The sequence below is a fragment of the Alligator sinensis genome, unplaced genomic scaffold (genome assembly GCF_000455745.1).
Source record: "Alligator sinensis unplaced genomic scaffold, ASM45574v1 scaffold193_1, whole genome shotgun sequence".
In the NCBI taxonomy this organism is placed as follows: Eukaryota; Metazoa; Chordata; order Crocodylia; family Alligatoridae; genus Alligator; species Alligator sinensis.
The window spans coordinates 1,207,904-1,229,111 of record NW_005842199.1 but is presented as its reverse complement, the minus strand read 5'-3'; the positions used below and the strand labels follow the sequence as shown (position 1 = coordinate 1,229,111).

Genomic DNA, 21,208 nt, shown 5'->3' with positions numbered 1-21,208 from the left:
TGCTGAGAAGAAAATAGAACCCAGGACCTCCAAAGCCAGGACATGAATCTATACAATGTGGTCTCCCAAACCTAGAAGCTCTAGCAGATTTCTTGAAGTTAAAGAACAGAGAAGAATGTACTGTACATACCAAACCTTGCTTTAAGCTGCTCTTTCTTCTTAATGGAGGGCGCTAGGTGGAACTTCCTTATCATTGGCTTGATGTTTCAGGTAGCCTCTACCCTTTTCTAGGACCCCATCCTGCAGACGTTTACTACCAAGCACAGTGTGTGCTTGTATATGATGTTTGCAGGATCCTTTTAATATTTCACTACTCTTGCTTCCTACTAGTTTGATGTTAGGAATCCTTGAATGATTTTTATTTCTAAGCTTGCCATGAAAATGGATATTGATTTACCTATGTTTAGCCTGTGTACTTACGCTTTAATAAAATGTTTAGTTTGAGGAATAAGGTTGGGATCTCTGCTGTATTTAATTATTAATAAAAAGAAAGCATTGGACAGTTTAAATGTTGGTAACTTTCTGAAATTTCTGTGGCTTTGTGTTTGTTTGGCCAGAGGCACTTGCATGTGGTTTATTACAATTTATCAGGGGCCACTTGTTGAATATGTGGTTTGAATGGTGAATTAAATCTTTTAAGTAGATTATCCGCTTATGCTATTGATGCAATGAGTTAAAATGGTATAAAACAATGTAAGTGGGGAATCGGGCATGGCAGTAACAAATCCCTTTGCAAAATCCAACTGGTTTATTACTTGACTAAATGAAAACTACAGACTAGATGAAAGTACTATATGGTGGGTACATAACTGGTTGAATCATCATGCTCAATGAGTAGTCATCAATAGCTCAGTGTCTGGTTGTGAGGGTATTGTTTAATATCTTCATTGATACTTAGGACCATGGGATTGAGAGCACATTAAGCGAATTTGTAGATGATGCCAAGCTGTATGGAGTTGCAGGCACTCTGGAGGATAGGGCTGGGATCCAGAATGACCCAGATAAAGTGGAGAAATGTTCTCAGATAATCAGATTAAATTTAAAAGGATGAAGTGCAAAGTCCTGCATTTAGTATGGAATAACTGCATGCACAAAAACAGACTGGGGAATGACTGGCTAGGCTGTGGTACTATAGAGAAGGACCATAAGCTGAATATGAGCCAGCAATGTGCTCTAGCTGCAAAAAGAGCCAGCAGCATACTGAATTGTATCAACCCGAATGTCACTTGCAAATCAAGGGAAGAGATTCTTCCCTCTTTGGCACAGATAAGGCCTCACCTGGAATACTGTCCAGTTTGGGGCTCTATATTTCAAAAAGGATTTGGACAGATTGGAAAGAGTCCAGCTAAGAGCAACAAAAAGTTAGGGGCCTGGGAAGGAAGACTTACGAGGGAGGACTGATAGACCTGGGCTTATTTAGTCTGCAGAAGAGAAGACTAAGGTGGGGATTTGATAATTGTCTTCAAATCACCTAAGGTTAATTACATAGAGGATGGAGGTGGACTTTCCCCATTGCTATAGGGGACAGGACTAGGAGCAATGGCCTCAAGCTGCAGCAGAGGAAATTTAGTTTGAAGGTTGAGAAGAACTTTCTGAGTATGAGCATGGTCAAGCATTCGAATAGGCTACTTAGAGAAGTTGTGGAATCTACATCCCTGAATTTTTTTCAGAACCGGTTAGACAGGCACTTGGCTGGTTTTAGTCAGGGATGGACCTGCCTTGAGCAAGGGCCTGGACTAGATGTCCTTGTGAGGTCCCTTTCAGCCCTGCTTTCCTATGATCTTCTGATGTTTAATGTTTGTTATTGTTGCTTTTTCTTTATATACCAAGGATAATCCCATGAAGAGTATAGTAAACCTGTGAGCAATCTTTCCTTCAGAGTAGACATGTTATCCCATGTATGTATGATCCTGAACAGAGACTGGGAGGTGAATTGTCATATTTAACATATCTGAGTTCTCCTGAAGTCTCTTTATGTGTAAGGCAATTTACTTGGCCTGCCTGCAAGAGAATTTGTACGGGATTTCATGGTTTAACCTCAAACAATTGCACGGTTAATGATTATTAGAGTGATCACCCTTAAAAACATGTTAATTATTTTAGACAAGAACTTGCACCATCAAACCCATGATATACTTAAGATGTGTAGATGACCTCTTTATCATTTAGACCAAAACCCTGCAATCTCCGATTTCCATCACAAATTCAATAATCATGACTTCTCCCGCCCAGACTATCTCTTGAATACTCTAGCAACAACGTTTCCTTTTTAGACACTATGATCAATGGTAAAATACAAGCTATCATATACAAGAAACCCATGGACCAACATACATATCTACTAGGGCTGTGCAAAACTGCTATGTTTCGTTTCCCTTTTGGATTTGGCTGTTTCAGAGGGACAGTGATTCGTTTCAGTGTTTTGGATCGCTGTTTTGTGTTTCCATTCAGCCAAATGTATTTTGGAGTTTTGGAGTTTCAGCGCTGTTTCGGAGATTTGAATCGGGCAGGAAGAGGCAGGCAGAGCCAGGCGGTTGCATGTTCTCCTGCTCCTCCTGCTCTGCCTGTCTGTCCCCAGACAGGGGAAGCCCCCATGGCTGCCATACCTGGCCCCATCCCCTGCCCAGCCCCACTGGCAACTGGCAGCTGCTGTGCCCTGCTTACCCTGCAGTGCTCCATGGCTGGGCTGCCTTTATCTTGAAGTAACAGAGTCCAGGGCTCTCTGTTACACAACGCATACCAGAAGACCCAATTCTTAAAGAGATCTTCCCAGAACCACCCATCCTAGCCTTCAAACAAGCACCAAACCTCACCAACCTCATCACTAGAAGCAAACTTCCTATGGCTCAAAGCACACTGAATGAATCCAGACCATGCCAAGACAAAAATGTAGAACCTGCCAATACATCTCCATCATTCCTGCAATTAGTACACCCCACAACAGAACCATCACCATTCCTGGATCTTACACCTGCACCTTCATAAATATAATATATCTCATCCAGTGCACTAAATGCCCTGATGGAAAATATGTAGGAGAAACTAAACAACAACTGCATACCAGAATGAACACACACCAGAACTCTATCAAAGACAAGAACACCCAGCTACCTGTGGGGCGCACCTCTCACAAGACAAACACTCCCTCTCCAGTCTCTCAGTTCTAATCCTCAAAGGGAATTTACAAAATGCCTTTTGTAGACAAGCCTATTAACTTCACTTCATAAATCTACTGGACACACAAAATTATGGACTAAATATAAACATTGGGTTTATGGCACATTATAACCTGCCTGGCATCTGATAACCACAGGTAATCTGTCTGCATTTCACCAGCTACATTCTATCACCAGTTTAACATTTCCCCCCACCTATCTGTCTCCCACCTATTGTCTCCCATTCCGTCTAATCCTCACTGCCACACATTTGCATTTTTTACAGACCTGCATTTTGCATTTTGGCTTCTATTCTACCAAGGTGAGCATACAAATCACCAGAAGACTCTCCCTATGCCTGAAGAAGGGTGTTTGTGCCTGAGAGCTTACAAATAACAATTTTCCAACTATTTAGTTGGTCTAATAAAAGATATCACATCTACTCAAAGAATTTTGTCTTCCTGTGTCCTTAGACCAACACAATCAACAACACACCCAAGTATATGGAGTGGTGGTAAGGGTCAAGCTCAATTTGAGCAAAAGCACCTGCCTAGTACTGGATGAACTGTTGGGCCTGGGGGGGTCTTCATCCCCCATGAGGGGGTGAAGATCTTTGGGGTGGAGTTTGACCCAGAGCTGACTGTATAGAGAGCATGGGAAAAGACTGAAGCCAAAGTCAAACAGAGACTGAGATTGTGGTACACACACCACCTGTCAGTGGAGGGGTACTTGGCACTCATGAGGGTTGTGTTGCTACCAGTGCTTCTGTACATGCACTGGTCTGCTCCCCCTCCCTCCCCCAACTTGGAGCAAGTCATCCACAGAATCCAAAGAGCCATGTGCACTTTCTTCTGGGGCTCCAGATGGGAGAAGGTGATGAAGACTACACTGTAGAAACCAAAACCATCTGGGGACAGAGAAATGCAAGATGTCCTGCTGTTCCTCCAGGTCAAGTGTATGAGCCAGATTTAAACACTGATGACAGGGACAGAATCCAAAACAGTCTGCTTTGTAAAGTATCTTTCAGGGCGTCTGCTGTGACAGTGGTGAGTATACACGAAGACCAAATCAAGCCCATGAACCATGGAATTACTGTCATTCTACAAGATCCTGGAATGCTTCTTGAACAAATATGAGCTGCACGAGGCCCCAACCACCCAGATGAACCACTGTAAGATGCAAGAGGTGGTAAGGGCAAGAGACATCATGTTGCCTATGGACCTACTACCTAGTGACAACTGCCAGGCTATGTGGGAGCAAATCTTGCACAAGGACCTGCAGAAGGAGCACAGAGGCTTGAATTGGCAGGTGTGGAAAACCAGTGAGGGGCAGAGAGGCCCATCAAACTTGCCTGTGGTAGAGGGAAACTATTGACCACCTCCTCTGGTATTGCCCCATACACCAAGGAAGTATGGAGGAGAACAATCTTACTATTCATGATGGTGACAGGGGTCAAGACCCTGAACAGAGAGGCAGTACTGCATGGTTGCACATTTGGTGACATGATCAAGCAACAGGGGACCCCAACAGCTAACTTCAACTAGTTCATCTCCCACTTCAGAAACACTCTGTGAATGACCAGGAAGCTGCTCATGTACAGGTACACAATCCTCCCAGTTCAGAACAGTGTCAAAATAGGACTGAGTTAGATGCAGGGATACTTCAGGAAATCAGTAGAAGATGTTGGGGAGGAGAAAGCAGAGATCATATGGAAAAGAAGAGACTGGCACAGACTGTTCGGAGATGGGACAGCTGGAGAGAGCAATGATGACAATGACAGTGGAGATGACAACAACAATTATGACAATTCTAGTGATGAGTGAAAGAACTGGGAAATCAGAAAAGGAAATTGGGAGTGACCTGGGGGAAGTGGGGATGGGACAGAAGTGTGGAGGTGGTCCTTTGCATGATTGTAATAGGTAAAAGTGAAGGTGATAGGCATGTGGATGCACAGGCATGTGGGAGTGCAGGCACATGGTACAATCATTTTAATGGGAATAAAGATGGTGTAACTGTAAAGGTGAGTCTTGAACTGCAGGTAAACCATAGCGGTCATGAAACAGGTTTGTAGAGGTATGGTGTGTGTGTGTGTGTGTGTGTGTGTGTGTGTGTGTGTGTACACACACACACACACACACATATATACATATACATATGCCTGTAGATATATATAGCTCTAAAATAAATATTTTTGCCAAAAACAAGTTCGGGTCCCATCAGCATGTTTGCCCAATATGAGCTGTGTGTTTTATAGTTATGCTCAGTATTGTCTGCTTTTAATCAGCTTTATAGCTGGTTTCCATTACTGAGCACATCCTGCTTTTAGCAGCAGTTCAGAGACAGACTATGTATTTAATGCAGTTTTCTTGTATCCAAATGTAAGATGAGGGCCCTTTTCCCCCATGCTGACTGGGTGAGGAACCTTGTCTTGTCTTTGAGTACATACGGTATACATCAGAGGGAAGGGTCTCACATTCAGTGGCTATTCTTTGGCTCCTCCCACTTCTTCCCTCTTGAATCATGGAGTGCCAACCTTTCATAGCAGAGTTTCTTTGAAAAAGCAAGGAGAAAGACAGCAAAACTGCTGCTTTCTTCTCCATCATTGCCCTAGGTACTAATATGCAATGTTATGCTACTCTGTGTATCATCTGACAGAGGTTAGCATGTAACCTGTAGTCTACATCAGGGGCTGGTAACCCACAGATCTGAACTGCCAAGAGACTTCATTGGGTTTGCAAAGCCCAGATAGTGGTGTCATTTTGATGGCATTTTGAGGTGTGGGGGGCCAGGATTCTGCAGCAAGTTGCATGATTTGATGGCAACGAAGCAGCTGTGCAGACAGAAAGGGCAGCGGCAGTGACTGGGTTGGAAGCACTGACCCACTTTGGACCAAGCTGCATTATTTTGGCCCGCTGCCCTGACCCTTTTGGATAGGGCGGGATATAAATCTAATGAATGAATGAAGTGCTGAACCCTAGTCTACGTACAATTTTACTGGATCAGAAATTGCCAAACCCCTAACTATAGGATGCAACCTATCACTAAATTCAGCCTTGGTAGAGGATTGGAGCGTTGTCAGCGTGACTCCAGTCTTTAAAAGGGCTTTAGAAAAAACCCAGGGACCTACAGGCCAGTGAGTTTAACTTCAGTTTCTGGAAAACGGATAGAAATAATAACAATAACAATAGTTCAGCACATGGATGAACATGCCTTGCTGGGAAGGAGTTAACATGGTTTTGTCAAAGGGAAATCATGCCTTACCAACCCACTAGATTTCTTTGAAGGTGTCAGTAAGTGGGTGGATCTGGTGATTGTCAAATACAATCAAGTTTCTTGTCCTAAGGAACTTACAAACCAATATAAATTAATTTTTTTTTCTACATAAGGTATCATTGACTTGCTTAATTTCCTGTAGTCTTAATTTAGAGAGATGTGATAGGAGAGAAAATGTGTTTTTAGGCTGAAAAATAGTGGAAGCCATTTATAATATTCTTAGCCTGTTGTATTGATCTTTAAATGGAGAATTTGCTTTGTTGTATTCATGCTTTAAATGGAGTATTTGCTTACTGGAGGACTTGCATTTGTTCACTTGTGTTCAAGATATCATTGCAGGATTCCTAGGTTGTCTTGGCACCTACCGCTTTATGTGGTCACTCCATGTTTTAAGAATAGATAAGAACAACAGAGATCTGATACTGGTAAATTTACCTTTCAGCCCTGACATAGAACAGCAGAGTTTGAGAAGAAGGGACCTAAACATCTTTTCATGCAGAAAATTTTGGAATGGCATGGGAGAGATGCCCTTAATGAAAATAACACTTTCTAGATCCTCAGCTTTATGATTCTGAGTTCTTGATGAAAACGATTTAAACAAGTATATAAACCTAGAATTATCTGAAATATATTTATGTGAAATATAATTAACTTTGGATGTGCCTGCAGATGAGAGGAGAGGAAATGTAGACTTTTCATCCCAGCTGTTAAAAGCATAATGTAGAAGAAGAAAAATATGATTTTGTCCTTGGAGTAAAAGTTTTGTTCTTTATGGAGTTTAAGAACTGCTAAATAAAAAATGCCCACAATACTACTCCCAGCTACAGTCATGTCACTTTACTTTGACCACCAGCTCATTAATCACACTCTGATCTAGGTCAGTAGATCAATTTGCCAGTAGTGACTTATCACAGTCACAATAGAATGATAATCTCAGTCCTAAACAGCCACCGGTGCACAATAGATTTGACACAGTTTGTCACTTTCAGCAGTCTAAGGAGAGAAGCCCAGAGAAGAGTTATAGACACTGGACTATTTTTTTCACTACTAAACAAGGTTTGTCTTGATTAAGGCTGAGGCATTTTGACAGAGCAGTGTTTGTGGCTTGTTGGCCCCTCTTCGTTGTGTATAGTCCCCAAGCCACTTAAGCACATGGAACTTTAGGCTAGGATTGTCAAGAGAGCCTTATGGAGTTAAGTGCCTCTTAGGTAGCCCAGTGGATATGTTCAGAAATGTATTGGGGCGATTTACAGATTTTAGTGATAAGTTAGACCTGCTCAGACCAGCAAAGACTGTATTGTGCTGTGTAGATGTACATGAGGTTAAACATACCCAAGGTGAACTTTAGTGAGACCATGACAGATCCAAAGAGATGTTTGTAAGCTACAGAAGCAGGGCCATGCTCTAACAGTGTCTTACTCTCCAGTGAGACCTAGTGGTGTATGATGATAAACAATATATATATTTGATTTAATTCTGAAGTTTTGGGGGTTACATTTGGATTTTTACTCTGGGCTGTTTATCTTGCAAACATTTTTGCTTTCCCTTTTCTCTTATTATTCCTTTCAGTAAACTTTATTTTATTTTTATGCCTGAATCTCCCTCGCGTTGTATCACAAATACTGCATGGCTGTAGCCGGACTCACTTGACTCTAGCAAATACTTTCTGTCAAAATAAATTACATTAATTTTCCACGTCTTCATGTGCTTGTGCATCCTATAGGGAACCACACTTAGACAGCAAGGGGAAGAGCCAGCAAAACATGTCTGTATGATTTAGGCCTTGTGCAAATCTGGAACAGCCTCCCAGGTGGTGGGGGGCAGGAAGTGTAGAGGTGGGGTGGGGGGCAAGTAGCTTGCCCCCTTCTGCCTGTCTCTTTCCCCACTTACAAGACCCCTTGTACCTGATTCCCTGCAGCCTTGCACCTCCTCCCCATTCCTGCCCCCATGCCACTTCTCTATTGCTGCAGCCTTGGACCCCCCCCCCATGTCCCTCCTCCTCCTTACCCTTACTTCAGTGCCAGCAGGCTCCGTGTGCCCCAGGATGAAGCAGGAACAGAGCCTGCCAGCATCAGAGTATAGGTAAGGCAGGAGATGGGAGGGGTGGTGGGGCAGAGACTGTGGGGTAGGTGAAATGGGGGAAAGAGAGGGTGGGGGCCTGTGACTGTGGGGAGGAGAGGCAGGGGATACCAAGGCAGCAAGGTAGAGGGCAGGGTTAGGCAGCAGCTGTGGCTCCAGCCCCAGCCTGAGGTTTGGGCTGAAGCCAGAGCCACAGCTGCTGCCTGCCCGACGTCATTTCTGACTCAGTTCCAAGATGAGGGGCTTTTCCCCTCCATGTTAAATGTGTCGAGGACCACATCTTGGAATCTAAGAAATACAGTAAATGTGGATGTCTGTGGGTTCATTATAATTATTACAGTTTCCTGTCATGCTTTCAGCATCTAAGAAATAGTAATGGATTTTCAAGTATAGGCAGAGGTGTAGCAGGGCAGCTGCTGCTGACATTCAAGGCAGCGCTGGCTCCTGCCATGCTGTGGTGGCAGCTGTTTTTAATTTTCCCCACAAAGCTGGTACCAAGGGCTGCTGCCCTGACCACACATACCCCTCCCGACCCCTGGGTACACTACTGAATATTGGCACCTATTTGCAGTGTCCAGATACAGTGTTGTTACCATTAATGTGGCACTTGGGTGAATAAAAGCATTTATAGTTTGACCTCTCTGGCCGTGTCCAGATGAGTGAGCATGTGTCTGTTGCGGCACCTCAAAGCAGTTTGAGACACCGTAAGAGGCACACTGGGACCAAAGAAATGTTCCCCCCATTGCATATATGCACCATGGACTCTAAATTTGATAACAGGAAATCCCAGTATCAAAAAATAACCTGCTGGGAAAAAGCGGCACAAGGCACACTCGTGGAGTGTGATCTGCAGTACCTGAAGGCTGGGTCCTCCAGAGAGATTCTCTAGCATGCAGCCAGAGCATCTCTATGGCTGCTGCATGTCGTTGGTGCTCCAGCATGCTGCCTAAGCATGCTGGGGCAAGGCTGCAGTGGTGGATTGGACCCAGGCTCTGTCCTAGGTAACTAGGGATGTGGGGGTGGGAGGACTGGGGGTTGGAAGACTGCTAGGGAGGAATGCGTTCCCTGCCCGCCCCTACCCTGCCCCTGCATGGCACACAGCCCCCCTGCAGCAGCAGTGGCCATCGGAGCATTTGTGGCCACTCCTGACAGATACCCCTGGCCATGCAGTGCTGCCTGAGACCAGGGGCTGCTCATGATGCATGGTACTGGCCCGGCCTGCTAGCCCGTGCTCACGAGCACCACCAGGCCACTCTTGCTGTCATGCAGGGCTCCCGGCACTGTACACAGAAGCCACGTGCCCTTGAGCCAAGTCCTGCCTCCGTGTGCCCCATGCCATCAGGCTGGGCCGGCTCCATACAGGCAGGACTGGGCCCAGCTTGACAGTGTGGGGGTTCTACATGCAGTGCCGGGAGCTCTGCATGACAGCAAGAGCAGCCCAGTCATGCATGAGGGCGCATGCCAGTGGGCTGGGCTGGCACCATGTACAGCCCCCGGTCTCAGGCAGCACCGTGCAGCCGGGGGTCTCTGCCTGAAGCAGCCACAAACATCCTGATGGCCGCTGCTGCTGCAGGGGGACTATGCACTGTGTGGGAAGTGGGGATCCACCCCTCCCGAGCAGTCCCCTCCACTCCCACAGTCCCCCCAACCCCTACACTGTCCTCCCACACCCCAAACCACTCCCACAAGCCCTGACCTACATGCTCACCCACAAACCACACACCACTCCAAATCCCCACACAAGCCCCACATCCTCCCGCAAACTCCACACCACAAACCCTACATTCACCCCTACACCCACCCACAAGCCACCCCAATCCCACATTCCCCCAACAAATCTCACACCCTGCATGCCCAGCCTCCAGACGAGATGGGATCTGCTGGCAGGAACCACCACAGCTGGGGCAACTGCCACACTGCAGCCCTTCCCCATGCCCACACATGCAGCCCCAGCCTTGCGGGGGGGGCTTCTAGTCCCAGGAACCACTTGGGGGGGTGTGATGGGCTGGGGGGAGGGGTGGACGTAGCAACAGGGGTTTGTGTGTGTGTGTGTGAGAGAGAGAGAGAGATGAGGGTAAGGGATGGGGGAGCGCTCTGAGTAGGAGAGGCTGCCAGAGCCAGGCTTAGAGCCCCCCCTGCCCCCCTAAAGCAGCCTGTGCAGGGGGAGGCTGGCCTGGAAGGGAAGGGGCTTGTCCAGCCCAGTCCCTGAGCCCCAGTCAAGGGCTTCCCAGGAATGGCATGGGGATTGCTGGGGCCTGGGCACAGGAGCAGGGGGCAGAACAGCAGGGCTGGTACTGCTCAGAGCCACAAAGCAAGAGGTGGGACAGCTGCAGCTAGACTCATGTCCTGATGTTGGAATGGAACTGCTGCCAGGAGGGAACTAGTGGGCGCAGGCAGGGGCTGTGGGTTGGGAGTGAGGGACAAAGACGGGGCAGGGCACCAGTATATCAGTGCTGCTTAGCACCCCACATCCTGATGAGCGAAAGGGGCAGATGCAGGGGCAGCTCTGATTTTTCTATGAGAAAAAAAACACAAGCAAACACCAAAGTATAAAGATATTTAGAATTTGTTTTATTATTATGATAGAGACACTGGTGGGCTTTCAAATTACTTTAAATTTGTAAATATATCAATAAAACATTGTCAAACTGATCTCTCTGTATATAGTGGTGTTTCATTTTAATCGTGGAAGAATATGAATTTTGGGTATTTTAATGAGGGAATTTTGTTTTTTTTTATCGGATAATTTGTAATTTTTAAACGGGAAACACCAGGATCTCTGCTGGTGAGGCAAGTGGTGGCACCTGGGCAGAGGAGCCTGCCCAGGACCAGCACAGGACACAGCTGGAGGGCAGATGAGGTGGCTGACCTAGCCATTTGGAGCCAGGAGGACACACTTGGACAGTTCAAAGCAGGCTACCACAATGAGCACATCTTCTGAGCAATAGTTGCCCAGCTGGCAGAGCAGGGGCACCAGAACACATGATGGCAGTGCCACATGAAGGCCAACTGTGCAGCCACGGCCCGCTGGCAGCTGGTCCAGAGGTGCAAGAGGCTTTGCTATAGTGCACGTACCACAGCCCAGGTGGCTGTGTGGACCCCATCTGGGTCTAGCAGGCATGCAGCCATGGGGCTGCAGGTCCAAGGGGGAGGATGCTGTCCCAGGTGGCAGCAGGTCCCAGCCAGGCAGCAGCCCCCACTGCCAGACTGCTGCAGTGCATAGAGCAGGGGCCACTCTAGGTTAGGGCTGCTTCAGCAGTCCAGTTGGCACAGGGGCTAGTGTCCCCAGATACTAACTGGCTGGGCCTCAGAAGCTCCTAAGGGCAAGTAGCCCTGAGCTGTTTGCCAGGGCAGCTTTTTATATTGCTGGAGCCAGCACAGGTGCATATTCAGGCATGGGTGCTGAGGCACAAATCTCCGGCACAAATGTGTGCCATTGCTATTTGATCTTCTGCAAGCACACGTGGTTGCATGTGTGGATGCGCACTCTGAGGCGGATTTGTACCCTGTGGGTTTTAGATGTAAATGAATAAATACTGTTATCTGAAATTTTCAAAATATGTTTATCTTTTAGTGTTCAGTGTTCATATTATTCTGTTTCTCTGGTATTTGTTTTTAGATATTTTCTTTTATTTCTGTTACAGAAATGCTAATAAGACATTTTTTAAGTTAAGGGAATCCAGCCTAACTCATTTATCTTAATCAGATAAAATTCTTTAATCTTCTGGTAGTGAGGAAAGTACAGAGTCCTACATATTAGGAGTGGCTACTTCATTAGTTTGCTGTCCTTTCAGATGCAATATAAAATGATTTTGAAGTTTTCTATCCTGATTTCCACAGCTATTACCAAGGGAAAATCTAACAGCATTGCAGTATGATCACAGCAAATGCCCGATGTGCAGCCTGAAGGAAGAAGCGGTCCAGCTGTGATTTAATACTTTTTGTTAGATTACTGCAACAAAATTGTGCTTTGTGAATGGTTAGTTATTTAAATTACCAATTTGGCTATGGTAAACATGCTGAACAAATCTTCTTAAAATATTCACTACTAATGTTTCATACCCAAAGGCTGAAATTGTGTTAGTGTGTCTTTATATAAACTTCTTCAGCATTTAGTCAAACCATCAAAATATGGAAAAGAGCAAAGGCTTATTTGCTAAGACCCTAGTTGGCCTATTGCTGAGACATTGCTAAGGGCATAATGTTAGTCACACTGGACTGGAATGGCTTAGTTAGGGATGATCCTGCCTTAACCAGGGAGTTACACAGATCTAAAACTACATCAGGATTGTCTAGCTGGCAGCTTGCAGGCTACCTCTGGCCTACAAGGGGTTAACGTGGGTTCCCATCTGGATGGCACCTGTCTGCCATTCCCTCTCCTTGCTCCTGATGCGGGGATGGCTAGAGTCTCTGGGACAGAGCAGCGTGGCAGGAGCAGCCCCAGTAAGACCACTGTTCATGTGGCAACAAGACATGGGGTTGGGGGTGGGAAGTTTGTGTTTCCTGTCTGGCTGCGGAAAGTGTGTGTGCACATGCATGCAGGGGGGAGTGGGAGGCAGCCTGCACCACCTACACTGAGAGTCCCAGGGAGCCCATGCAGTGTGTGACCCAAGACCTATGACTGGTGTGGCTTGCAGCACTTACTGCTCAGAATTTGGACAGCCCTGAACAAAATGATCTCCTGAGGTCCCTTCTAGTCCAGCTTTTCTATAAAGGCACAACCTATGATCCAACTGAAGGCGTTATAGAAATAAAAGTGTGCGGCACCGTGGGAAGACGTGCATGCCACTTGCTGTTATTGTATTTGACTAAAGCCTTGGTGCCTTGATCCAATAAGGACCCTGCTTTGCTGTGTTGTGCATGTACGGTAAAGGCAGTCCCTGTCCAAAGCAGCTGATAGAGAGTGGATGTGTTGAAACCCCATTTTACAGTTGGGGAACTGATGCAGAATATGAGATGAAAGATTAAATCTTCTCTCTGTTGAAGTAAGGGAGTAAAGATTGCTCCTGAGTGGTTTACCCAGCATCACTAGTTAAGCCTATGGCATTTGGACTTTGCACTTGAGTATCTCAAGTACCAACACAACTGCAAGACTACTGTTCTCTCTTGCCTTTTCTTTTCTTGTGGCGTAAGGCCTGGAGAGCTTTCCTGAATTATTTTAATCTTTAATAGTGATTTTTAAATAAAATATTTAAGTAATAGTTTTCCTTCTACGTTCTTCAACTTTCAGTTTCTCCGTTGAAATCTGAAGAGTACATTTAAGTGCAGTATGGCCAAAAAAGCTCTCCTGAAGACAGTTTTGGTGCCAGGGAATAAGTCCACAGCAGGAAGCAGTTGTTTATAAAAATGATTTTTGCCAGTGATGGCTATCATCACAAGTTGCAACTGCTCTTAACCAATCAGGAGCACAGACTTCTTGAAGCCATTTTTTTAAATGGGATAAATGGTGTTTCTTAGTCAGTGGGTGCTTTCATTGGCATTATATTCTGCTTGTATTTCTGAATCATTCAGATTTCAGGAAAGCAATTAATCTAAAAGCCATTGCTGGCTCAGCAGGTAAAAATATGTATATTGACTCTAGTTCCATTATGAGAAAATGAGAAAACTTCTCCCTGCCAACTGGCTTTTGAATACATCATACCTTTTGATGTGTTTCTGTCAACAGTTGAATAGTATCTAATTCACATGAGATTATTTAAATTGTCCATTTCTTTGTCTTACCCATTTTTCAGGTGACTTTCAGAAAGCAATTCTTGTTTCATGTTAACTGAAAGCTTATTTCTAATTATGCACTATTTATTTAGTGTTCATGGATTTCCCCCTCACCTTGATTACCAAATAAACTTTCCTAATCCTAATTCAAGGCAGTCAACATCCTCAAACAAACTAAAAGAACCTCCAGAGTTGATTGCAAATTTGCATATATTTTCATAAATGCTGGTGCAAACTAATGGAAGTATGTCTCTTATAATTATATCTTCAGAGAATGTATAATGATTTGAATTTAGATACTTTAAATTAGGAGAGAAGCAGAGAAAACATGATTACTTTAAATATTTTGGGGTCCAGGTCTGTTTCTTAGCACATTCCACCACACACCGTTCTCTGGTTTCATATGAAATCTGTCCACACGGTGGCACTTCCCAGTTGATGCTGGGTTGCCAGGTCTGGAACGTTTAGTTGTAGTTAAAGTGATGTTGTTTTACTAAAACCATTGTAATTTCATATTTTCTATTTTTTAAAGCATTTAGCTATGGAATAAATTGTGTTATCATCAGCATAGAAATTAACAATACATAGCTCCTTGCTTATGGCTCACAACTATTGTAAATACTGTAAAAAAAAAAAACAAACCCCAACTCTTTCTATACCACAAAGATCTGTTTTATTTTGGATGACAGTACTGAATATATAAAACGTTTAACCAATACCAGTAACAATTTTTATTAAGGCCTGTTCTCCTGCCTTCTGATCATGCGTGTGGCTCTCCTCTGGACTCTCTCAAGTTTTTCCACAGCCTTTTAAAATTGTGGAGCCCAGAACTGGATGTAGTACTCCAGCTGTGGCCTCACCAAGGCCGAGTACAGCAGGAGGATGACATGCTGAGATTTGCCTGAGAAGCATCTATGGATGCAAGCCAGAATTTTGTTTGCTTTACCAGCTGTGACATTGCATTGGTGGCTCATGTTCATCTTGTGGTCAATCATAACCCCCAAGTCCTACCACTTGCCTGTGGTATGCTGGGGTGCCTGACACTGGGCAGAAGGAAGAGTGATTATTTACCTTGTGGCACAGGGAGTGAGCCCAGCAGCACTCTTGGGAGGATCTCTGCTGTGATACCCCAGTTGAGAATCACTGGTTTAGTATTTGGAAAATGCAAAATCTGAACAGCAAGACATTATTTAAAATTACCAAGTGCACCTTTCAAAGAGCAATAGTGTTATCTTATAATGGTGCATTCTATTCTGCATCATTTTTACGTTACAGCCTGGTGATGTCAATTGACTGTCGAGAAAAAAATTGTATAATGAATCTGTGAATAAATATATCTATCATTTACATATTAGCAGAAGGTCCTTTAGCCTAGGAGGAGCCATGATGCTGGTATAATATCTTAATTTTTTTACTGTATTATATTCTATCTAATTGTATTTTCTTCTCTGAATTCTGTAGCATGCATATGTTTTGGACTTTGGAACCAATGCACTAATATTAAAGTGGTAATTGAAATTACCTCTAAATTGTCATGTCAATAAATGACTCCCATGTGTCTACTGAATGCCAAGACAAGTCTGAAGTTTTTATTTAGCATTTCAGTAAGATCTAGTTATTGCAAAGTTCACTTGGATGCAGAATTGTAATCCTTTTGCCATTTTTCAAAGGTAAAAATACATCTGAATGTATATTGGTGATGTTTGAACTAGATGATTTAGATGGAACTTAACTTTTTTTAAGGCATAGTCTGTGTTTAATGGCATATCTAAGACCAGGGAGTTGGGGAGCTGCCAGACTTAATATACTGAATTTATAACTCTGCATCATCCTCTAATGCTCACACATCTACAGTATTCTCCTCATAATAATTTAACTTTTAGTAACATTCTGATTTTCTAAATCTTTTATACATAATCGTAGTTTAAGCATTCACCATCCATCAGTCATTTTGAGATGGACAGCATCAATTTATTGGTCCACCAATCAGAAATTCAGAAACAGTTCTTAAAAAGTCAGTTAAATGTTAAATCATTAAACTAAGTGTTTCAGCTTTGTGGTTGACCTAATTTAAACTGTTCTTCAAAAGCAAATTAATTGTACAGAGCAGCTACTGTTGTTTTTCTGGCTTGTTTGGGTTTTTTTGAACTACCAATGGATTTTCAAAACAGGACAGTATTGTCTACCAGTCCAGTGAAGCTTGCTTAATAAAAAGTTTAGTGTGAATGATCCTTTAAACTGTGTTCCAGTATGATCCAGTTTAAAACTGGATTTGGATTACTTTAACATGCTGGAAACAGTATGTTAAAATTCAAGTGTCACGAGTATAGGTGCATTTGCTTCTTATGCAAAGAGACTGCATAAGCAGTGATTGTCTACCTTTTTAGATTCCAAACACCCCACCTTTGACTCAAGGCACTTCTCCATAACTTCTGTGAATTGAACGGCACCTGGTTTTAAAAAAATAATTTATGTTTTGCAGTTCTTACCCACTTGTAGAGGGGCTGGACAATGGACATGGGACAGCAGCTAGGCAGGGTGGAGCTTGAAGATGCGCTTATCCCCTCGCTCTTCTCCTCGCACCTTGCAGCACTCTTCAGAAGATTTAATGGTGTCCCTGGGTACCCCCCACAACCTGGTTGAGGATCACTGGCATAGAGACTGCTGTCCCTCAACCCCAAAAGCTTTATAAAAATTCATGCTGTAAGCCTTTAGCCATCCAGTTGTGGTACTGCTGGAAATAAGACCCAGATGTCCTGCCTCCTATGCTAGGGTGAAAGTTTCTTCCCCCCTCCCTGCCTTTTTTTGTTTTGATGCTTTTCTCTCGTTAAGGGGAGAACTTTCTAGGTAAGAAATTATTTGTATACTCTCAGTGGTGTTCTAACTTTGACTTAATGAGGTTAAGTACTTTGTCTTTTGTTCTTATGAGATTTTCGTGATTATTACTGGCCTTGTTTCTGAGAACTCCAACCTGAACAGTCAGCATGTGTGTAGTTACAACATTGTTTATTTTAATGAAGAAGTTACATGATTTGTGTTAAAATTTACAAATATTTCTAGGGAAAAATTAATTCTTCAGTGCCGTACTTCCCGTGGAAGGTCTAGTGCAGGGAACTACAATGTTTTTAGGCAGTGCCAAAAACACGTGCAAACTCGACTTGTAAGATGTTGGCATGCCGGGGGCAGGGGAGCCCCTAGGAGCCCAATCCTTGTTGTGGCAGTGCAGCCCCAGCGCTTTCCCCACCGTCTGCTACAAGGCGCATGTGCACCCACTGCCAGCCACGAGCTGGGCTAGGGCTCTGCAGACCCAGCGCAGCCATTTGCAGCCTCCTGGCTGCCACCACAGCCAGCCCGGGCTCTGGCCAGACCCCAGCCACCTGGCATGGATCCCAAGCTGCTTGCAGGAGCTGGCAGGGAAGCTGCAAGCAGCTGCATGGAGTCTACAGAGCCCTGGGCCAGCTTGTTGCCAGCAGCAGGTGCATGTGCGCCTTGAAGCAAAGGATAGGGAAGGGGCCAAGGCTGCACTGCCACAACAAGGATTAAGCCCCTCATGGTTCCTCCACGATCCACCCCAAGGTGCATGTGCTAAGCAAAATGCTTTAGCATGTGTGCTGGGGGTGGCCTACCCATGGTCTAGTGGTAGCCTTGGGCCTATGGTGTACAGGGTTTCTGTGCTTTTGACCCAGAATCAGTAAAGTCCTGTATGTACTTCCCTTTAAGTATCTCAGTAACTCCATTGGGGCCATGCAGCAGAACCCTCTGGCACAGCTTAGTGGAACTAATTACAGGTGAGGAAGGAACGAGATGTGGCCATGAACATGTTAAACTGCAAATGGCCCCTTACAAAGGCCTAAGTCTGATTTGCTTATGGCTCATGTTAAGAAATTCTACTATATCAGAGAGTTTTCATAAGGCATTTTATAAGTGGCAAGATCTAATTACATCAACATGTGGAGAAGAAAAAGAATGGTTTAAAATTTTTATTAAAATTCTCTCAGGAGGTCTGCTGAAAATGATTTCCAGCGTACTGCTGGGGTTCTCTCTCACATACAGATTTAGAAGTATATTACTGCTGCTGTCTGTTCTCAGGAAGAATGCAAGCTGTATCATTGCTAAAAAAGGTACAGAGTCTTTTATCTATCTCTTGAAAAGGGAATGTGACACTACCAGTACCACGCTTCCATTATTTCTGTTTATTAACTGAAACATTGGTTATTAAGGGATGTTGCACTGCAGAGTCCCCAGTAGCTTTGCGTTCTCCCCAGGCAGCAAGAAGGGCCCAATTCTGTTGGGTTCTCCATCACCTCCCATTGTGGTCAGTGTCATTCAGGGGCTCTCGGCACACTACAGCACAGGCTGTACAAGAACACTATTGGCATTAAGCTCAACTACTTCATTTTCATTTTTCAGAGTCACCCAGCAATGCTGACGTTTGTAATACAAGCTGAAAGTAAGCAATTGGTCATCAGTCTGGAGAGAAACGAGTAAGTAAATCTGATTTGTATTCACTGCACACTGGAGGCACTAGCAGAGGGTTTAAAGTTTTTAAGATTGATAGTTTGTATAAAGCTTGGAACTGTGGGCAAATCTACTATGCAGCACTTCAAGGAACAGGCTCCTGACCATAAATATTTCATTCCAGTTTATATTCTGGGTATGTTAATCCTGCTTACCATTGTGTCACAATTTAGCCTGTGTGTGACTCTGAAGAGAAAAATAGGCCTTCTCAGTGTTTTCCTTTTTTCTCATCCTTGTTGTTTTTCTGCAGTAACCCCACTATTTACACTGTAAAGGAAAACCCCACAGACCCTGAAGCATCTTTCTGGAGGGCTTGGCCCTTCCTGATACTCCTCCCCATGGACATTGGCTGACTGCCTATGCATACATCCCACCCCTGATATGTAGGGTAAGAGACAAACGGCCCATTTTACCCCCTGCTGGAAATCTCAGTGGGAGTTTCACAAGTTTGTTGGATGGAGCAAGAGATGTTGCATAAAGCAGCTGGCCCCTGGCTTGGCCCCACCCTTCCTGATGACATGATCCACACAAACTGCAAAGCCCTGTTTGCTTTTCAATACAGCAGAGCTTTATAGGGCTGGTGAGAAGTTCCTGTCCAACTTCACTCTCTTCAACTCATACTCGCCATATTGGACTGCTTTTATCCAAGTCTCTGCATTTCCCAGTAGCTGTAAGATTATCCCTGGGCTAAACATAATAAAATTGTATGGTTCTCTTTGGCATCACTGTACCAGTCCATTATTATTGGATTGAAGTCAGGGCTCCTGGCCCCAAAGCATTATATATGTATATAGAAGCAAAGGGATCCTGTCTTGAATAGTTTACAGCAATTATGCAAGACAGACAGAGGATGAGGAACAAAAACATCATAGAGAAGTTATGTACCATACCCAAAGTCAGAGCAAAGGTCTGTGGCAAAACCAGTAATTAAAAACAGATTATCAAGTTTTAACTATGAGACCACCTTTCACGTTGAGGGATAACATCACATGCCAACAGTAAGTAATCAAAGTTAACAGAAAATATCTTAAAGCGTTTGGTACAAAATTCTATATACTTGTGTTAAAGTCGATATCAAGGGACACATGCATCCTATGGTACCCTCTTCCCTATAATAGTAATTTGAGGGGAAACAGCTTTTGTAGGTTTTGTTGCTTTTAAAATCTAACAATAATTGCTTTCTCGATCCTTGGAGATACTAAAAACACTAAGAAAGAGAAGAGTTTATATGTGAAAGCAGAAGCCTACAATAGGAAATGTATGTGCTGCCCTTAAGCTCATGCTAAGTGATCCAAAGTGGAATTCACTTGAGTAACTCTTTACTGCTTTGCATTAAAATTGGGAATAATGCTTTTTATTACCAGGCAACTGGATGACCCTGACACCACCATCTGTGACACAGAGTCCACTTCACTTTGATAGTCCATGTTATGTCCAAATCATAATGCTTGTTGATTTGCAGTGGTTCTTAGTAGTTCATTTCCTATCTTTGAAACAAACTGCAGATTGCACGTTCTGGGGTTATTCAGTTCCATTGAATTGCAGCAAAAGGAGAATTAATTTTCTGAGTAAATGTGGGTTTAGTTTTTTATTCTTTTAGTATTTGACAAAGGGTGTGCCTTGTTTCTGGAATGTCAAGTATGCTGCAATTGAAGAAACTATTTTCATTCCCTGTTAAAGATTAAAAGAACATAAAACCACTAATATTGCAGATGGTGGACATATTAAATTCTGTTCTACCTGCAATAAACCATTAGATTTAGGTAACTTCAGGATTGCGATTTCCATCTTCTGTATGAGATAGACATAAGACAGGACAGCATATTAATCAGTGGGACAAATTGCTTGACTAGCACAGATGTTGATATGATGGGTCAGTCTTTTCTTTAAAGCATTCATTCATTTACTACTTGTTTCTCTGATTTATGTGCTTTTACTGTGAACTTTTCAGAGCCAAAATTTTATATTCTAGTATGTGTTTGTACAGCACGCAGCACAGTGGGTCTCTGACCCATTAATATATAACTGAACCAGTTAATATACATTTAACGTTGCTTGCCTCTGGAGCTTGTAAAATAGGGTGCTGTTGAGAGATCCCAACCACATAAATAGCTAGTCATAGATACTGTATATCTCTTTGCCCTTGGGTGGATAATTGGTTTAATTTCAACAGGGAATTTACAATTTATGTTTTGCATTTCATTAAAAAATGTAAGTCCATATTCAGGAAATCAAGCTTGAAAATCAAGGATATAATGGCATATGTTCATTCAGTTACATCATTCATTAGGTTGAGCAATTTTGCCAAAGACAAGTGTCATATAAATTGCTTTGCATTTGTACTGCATCAATATCTTTATCTATTTGTTGTTACTCTGTATGTGCATGGTTTTTTGCAAGTAGATAAGAAGAAATAATCCATGCTCTACAGAGCAGAGCAGTAGCTTGGCTCTTTGCCCACAGAAATCAAT

General features: G+C 43.7%; 1 protein-coding gene across 1 annotated transcript in view; it reads left to right on the top strand.

Moving 5' to 3' along the window:
* Window positions 1-19,244, top strand: part of LOC106722339 (disintegrin and metalloproteinase domain-containing protein 12-like) — a 113,204-nt gene extending 93,960 nt beyond the window's left edge. The window contains exons 4-5 of the mRNA XM_025207549.1: window positions 18,630-18,703; window positions 18,988-19,244. Coding sequence (XP_025063334.1) covers window positions 18,630-18,703; window positions 18,988-19,090 — 177 coding nt within the window. The 3' untranslated portion in view covers window positions 19,091-19,244. The remainder of the gene's footprint in view (window positions 1-18,629; window positions 18,704-18,987) is intronic.
* The last annotated feature ends 1,964 nt before the right edge of the window (window positions 19,245-21,208 follow it).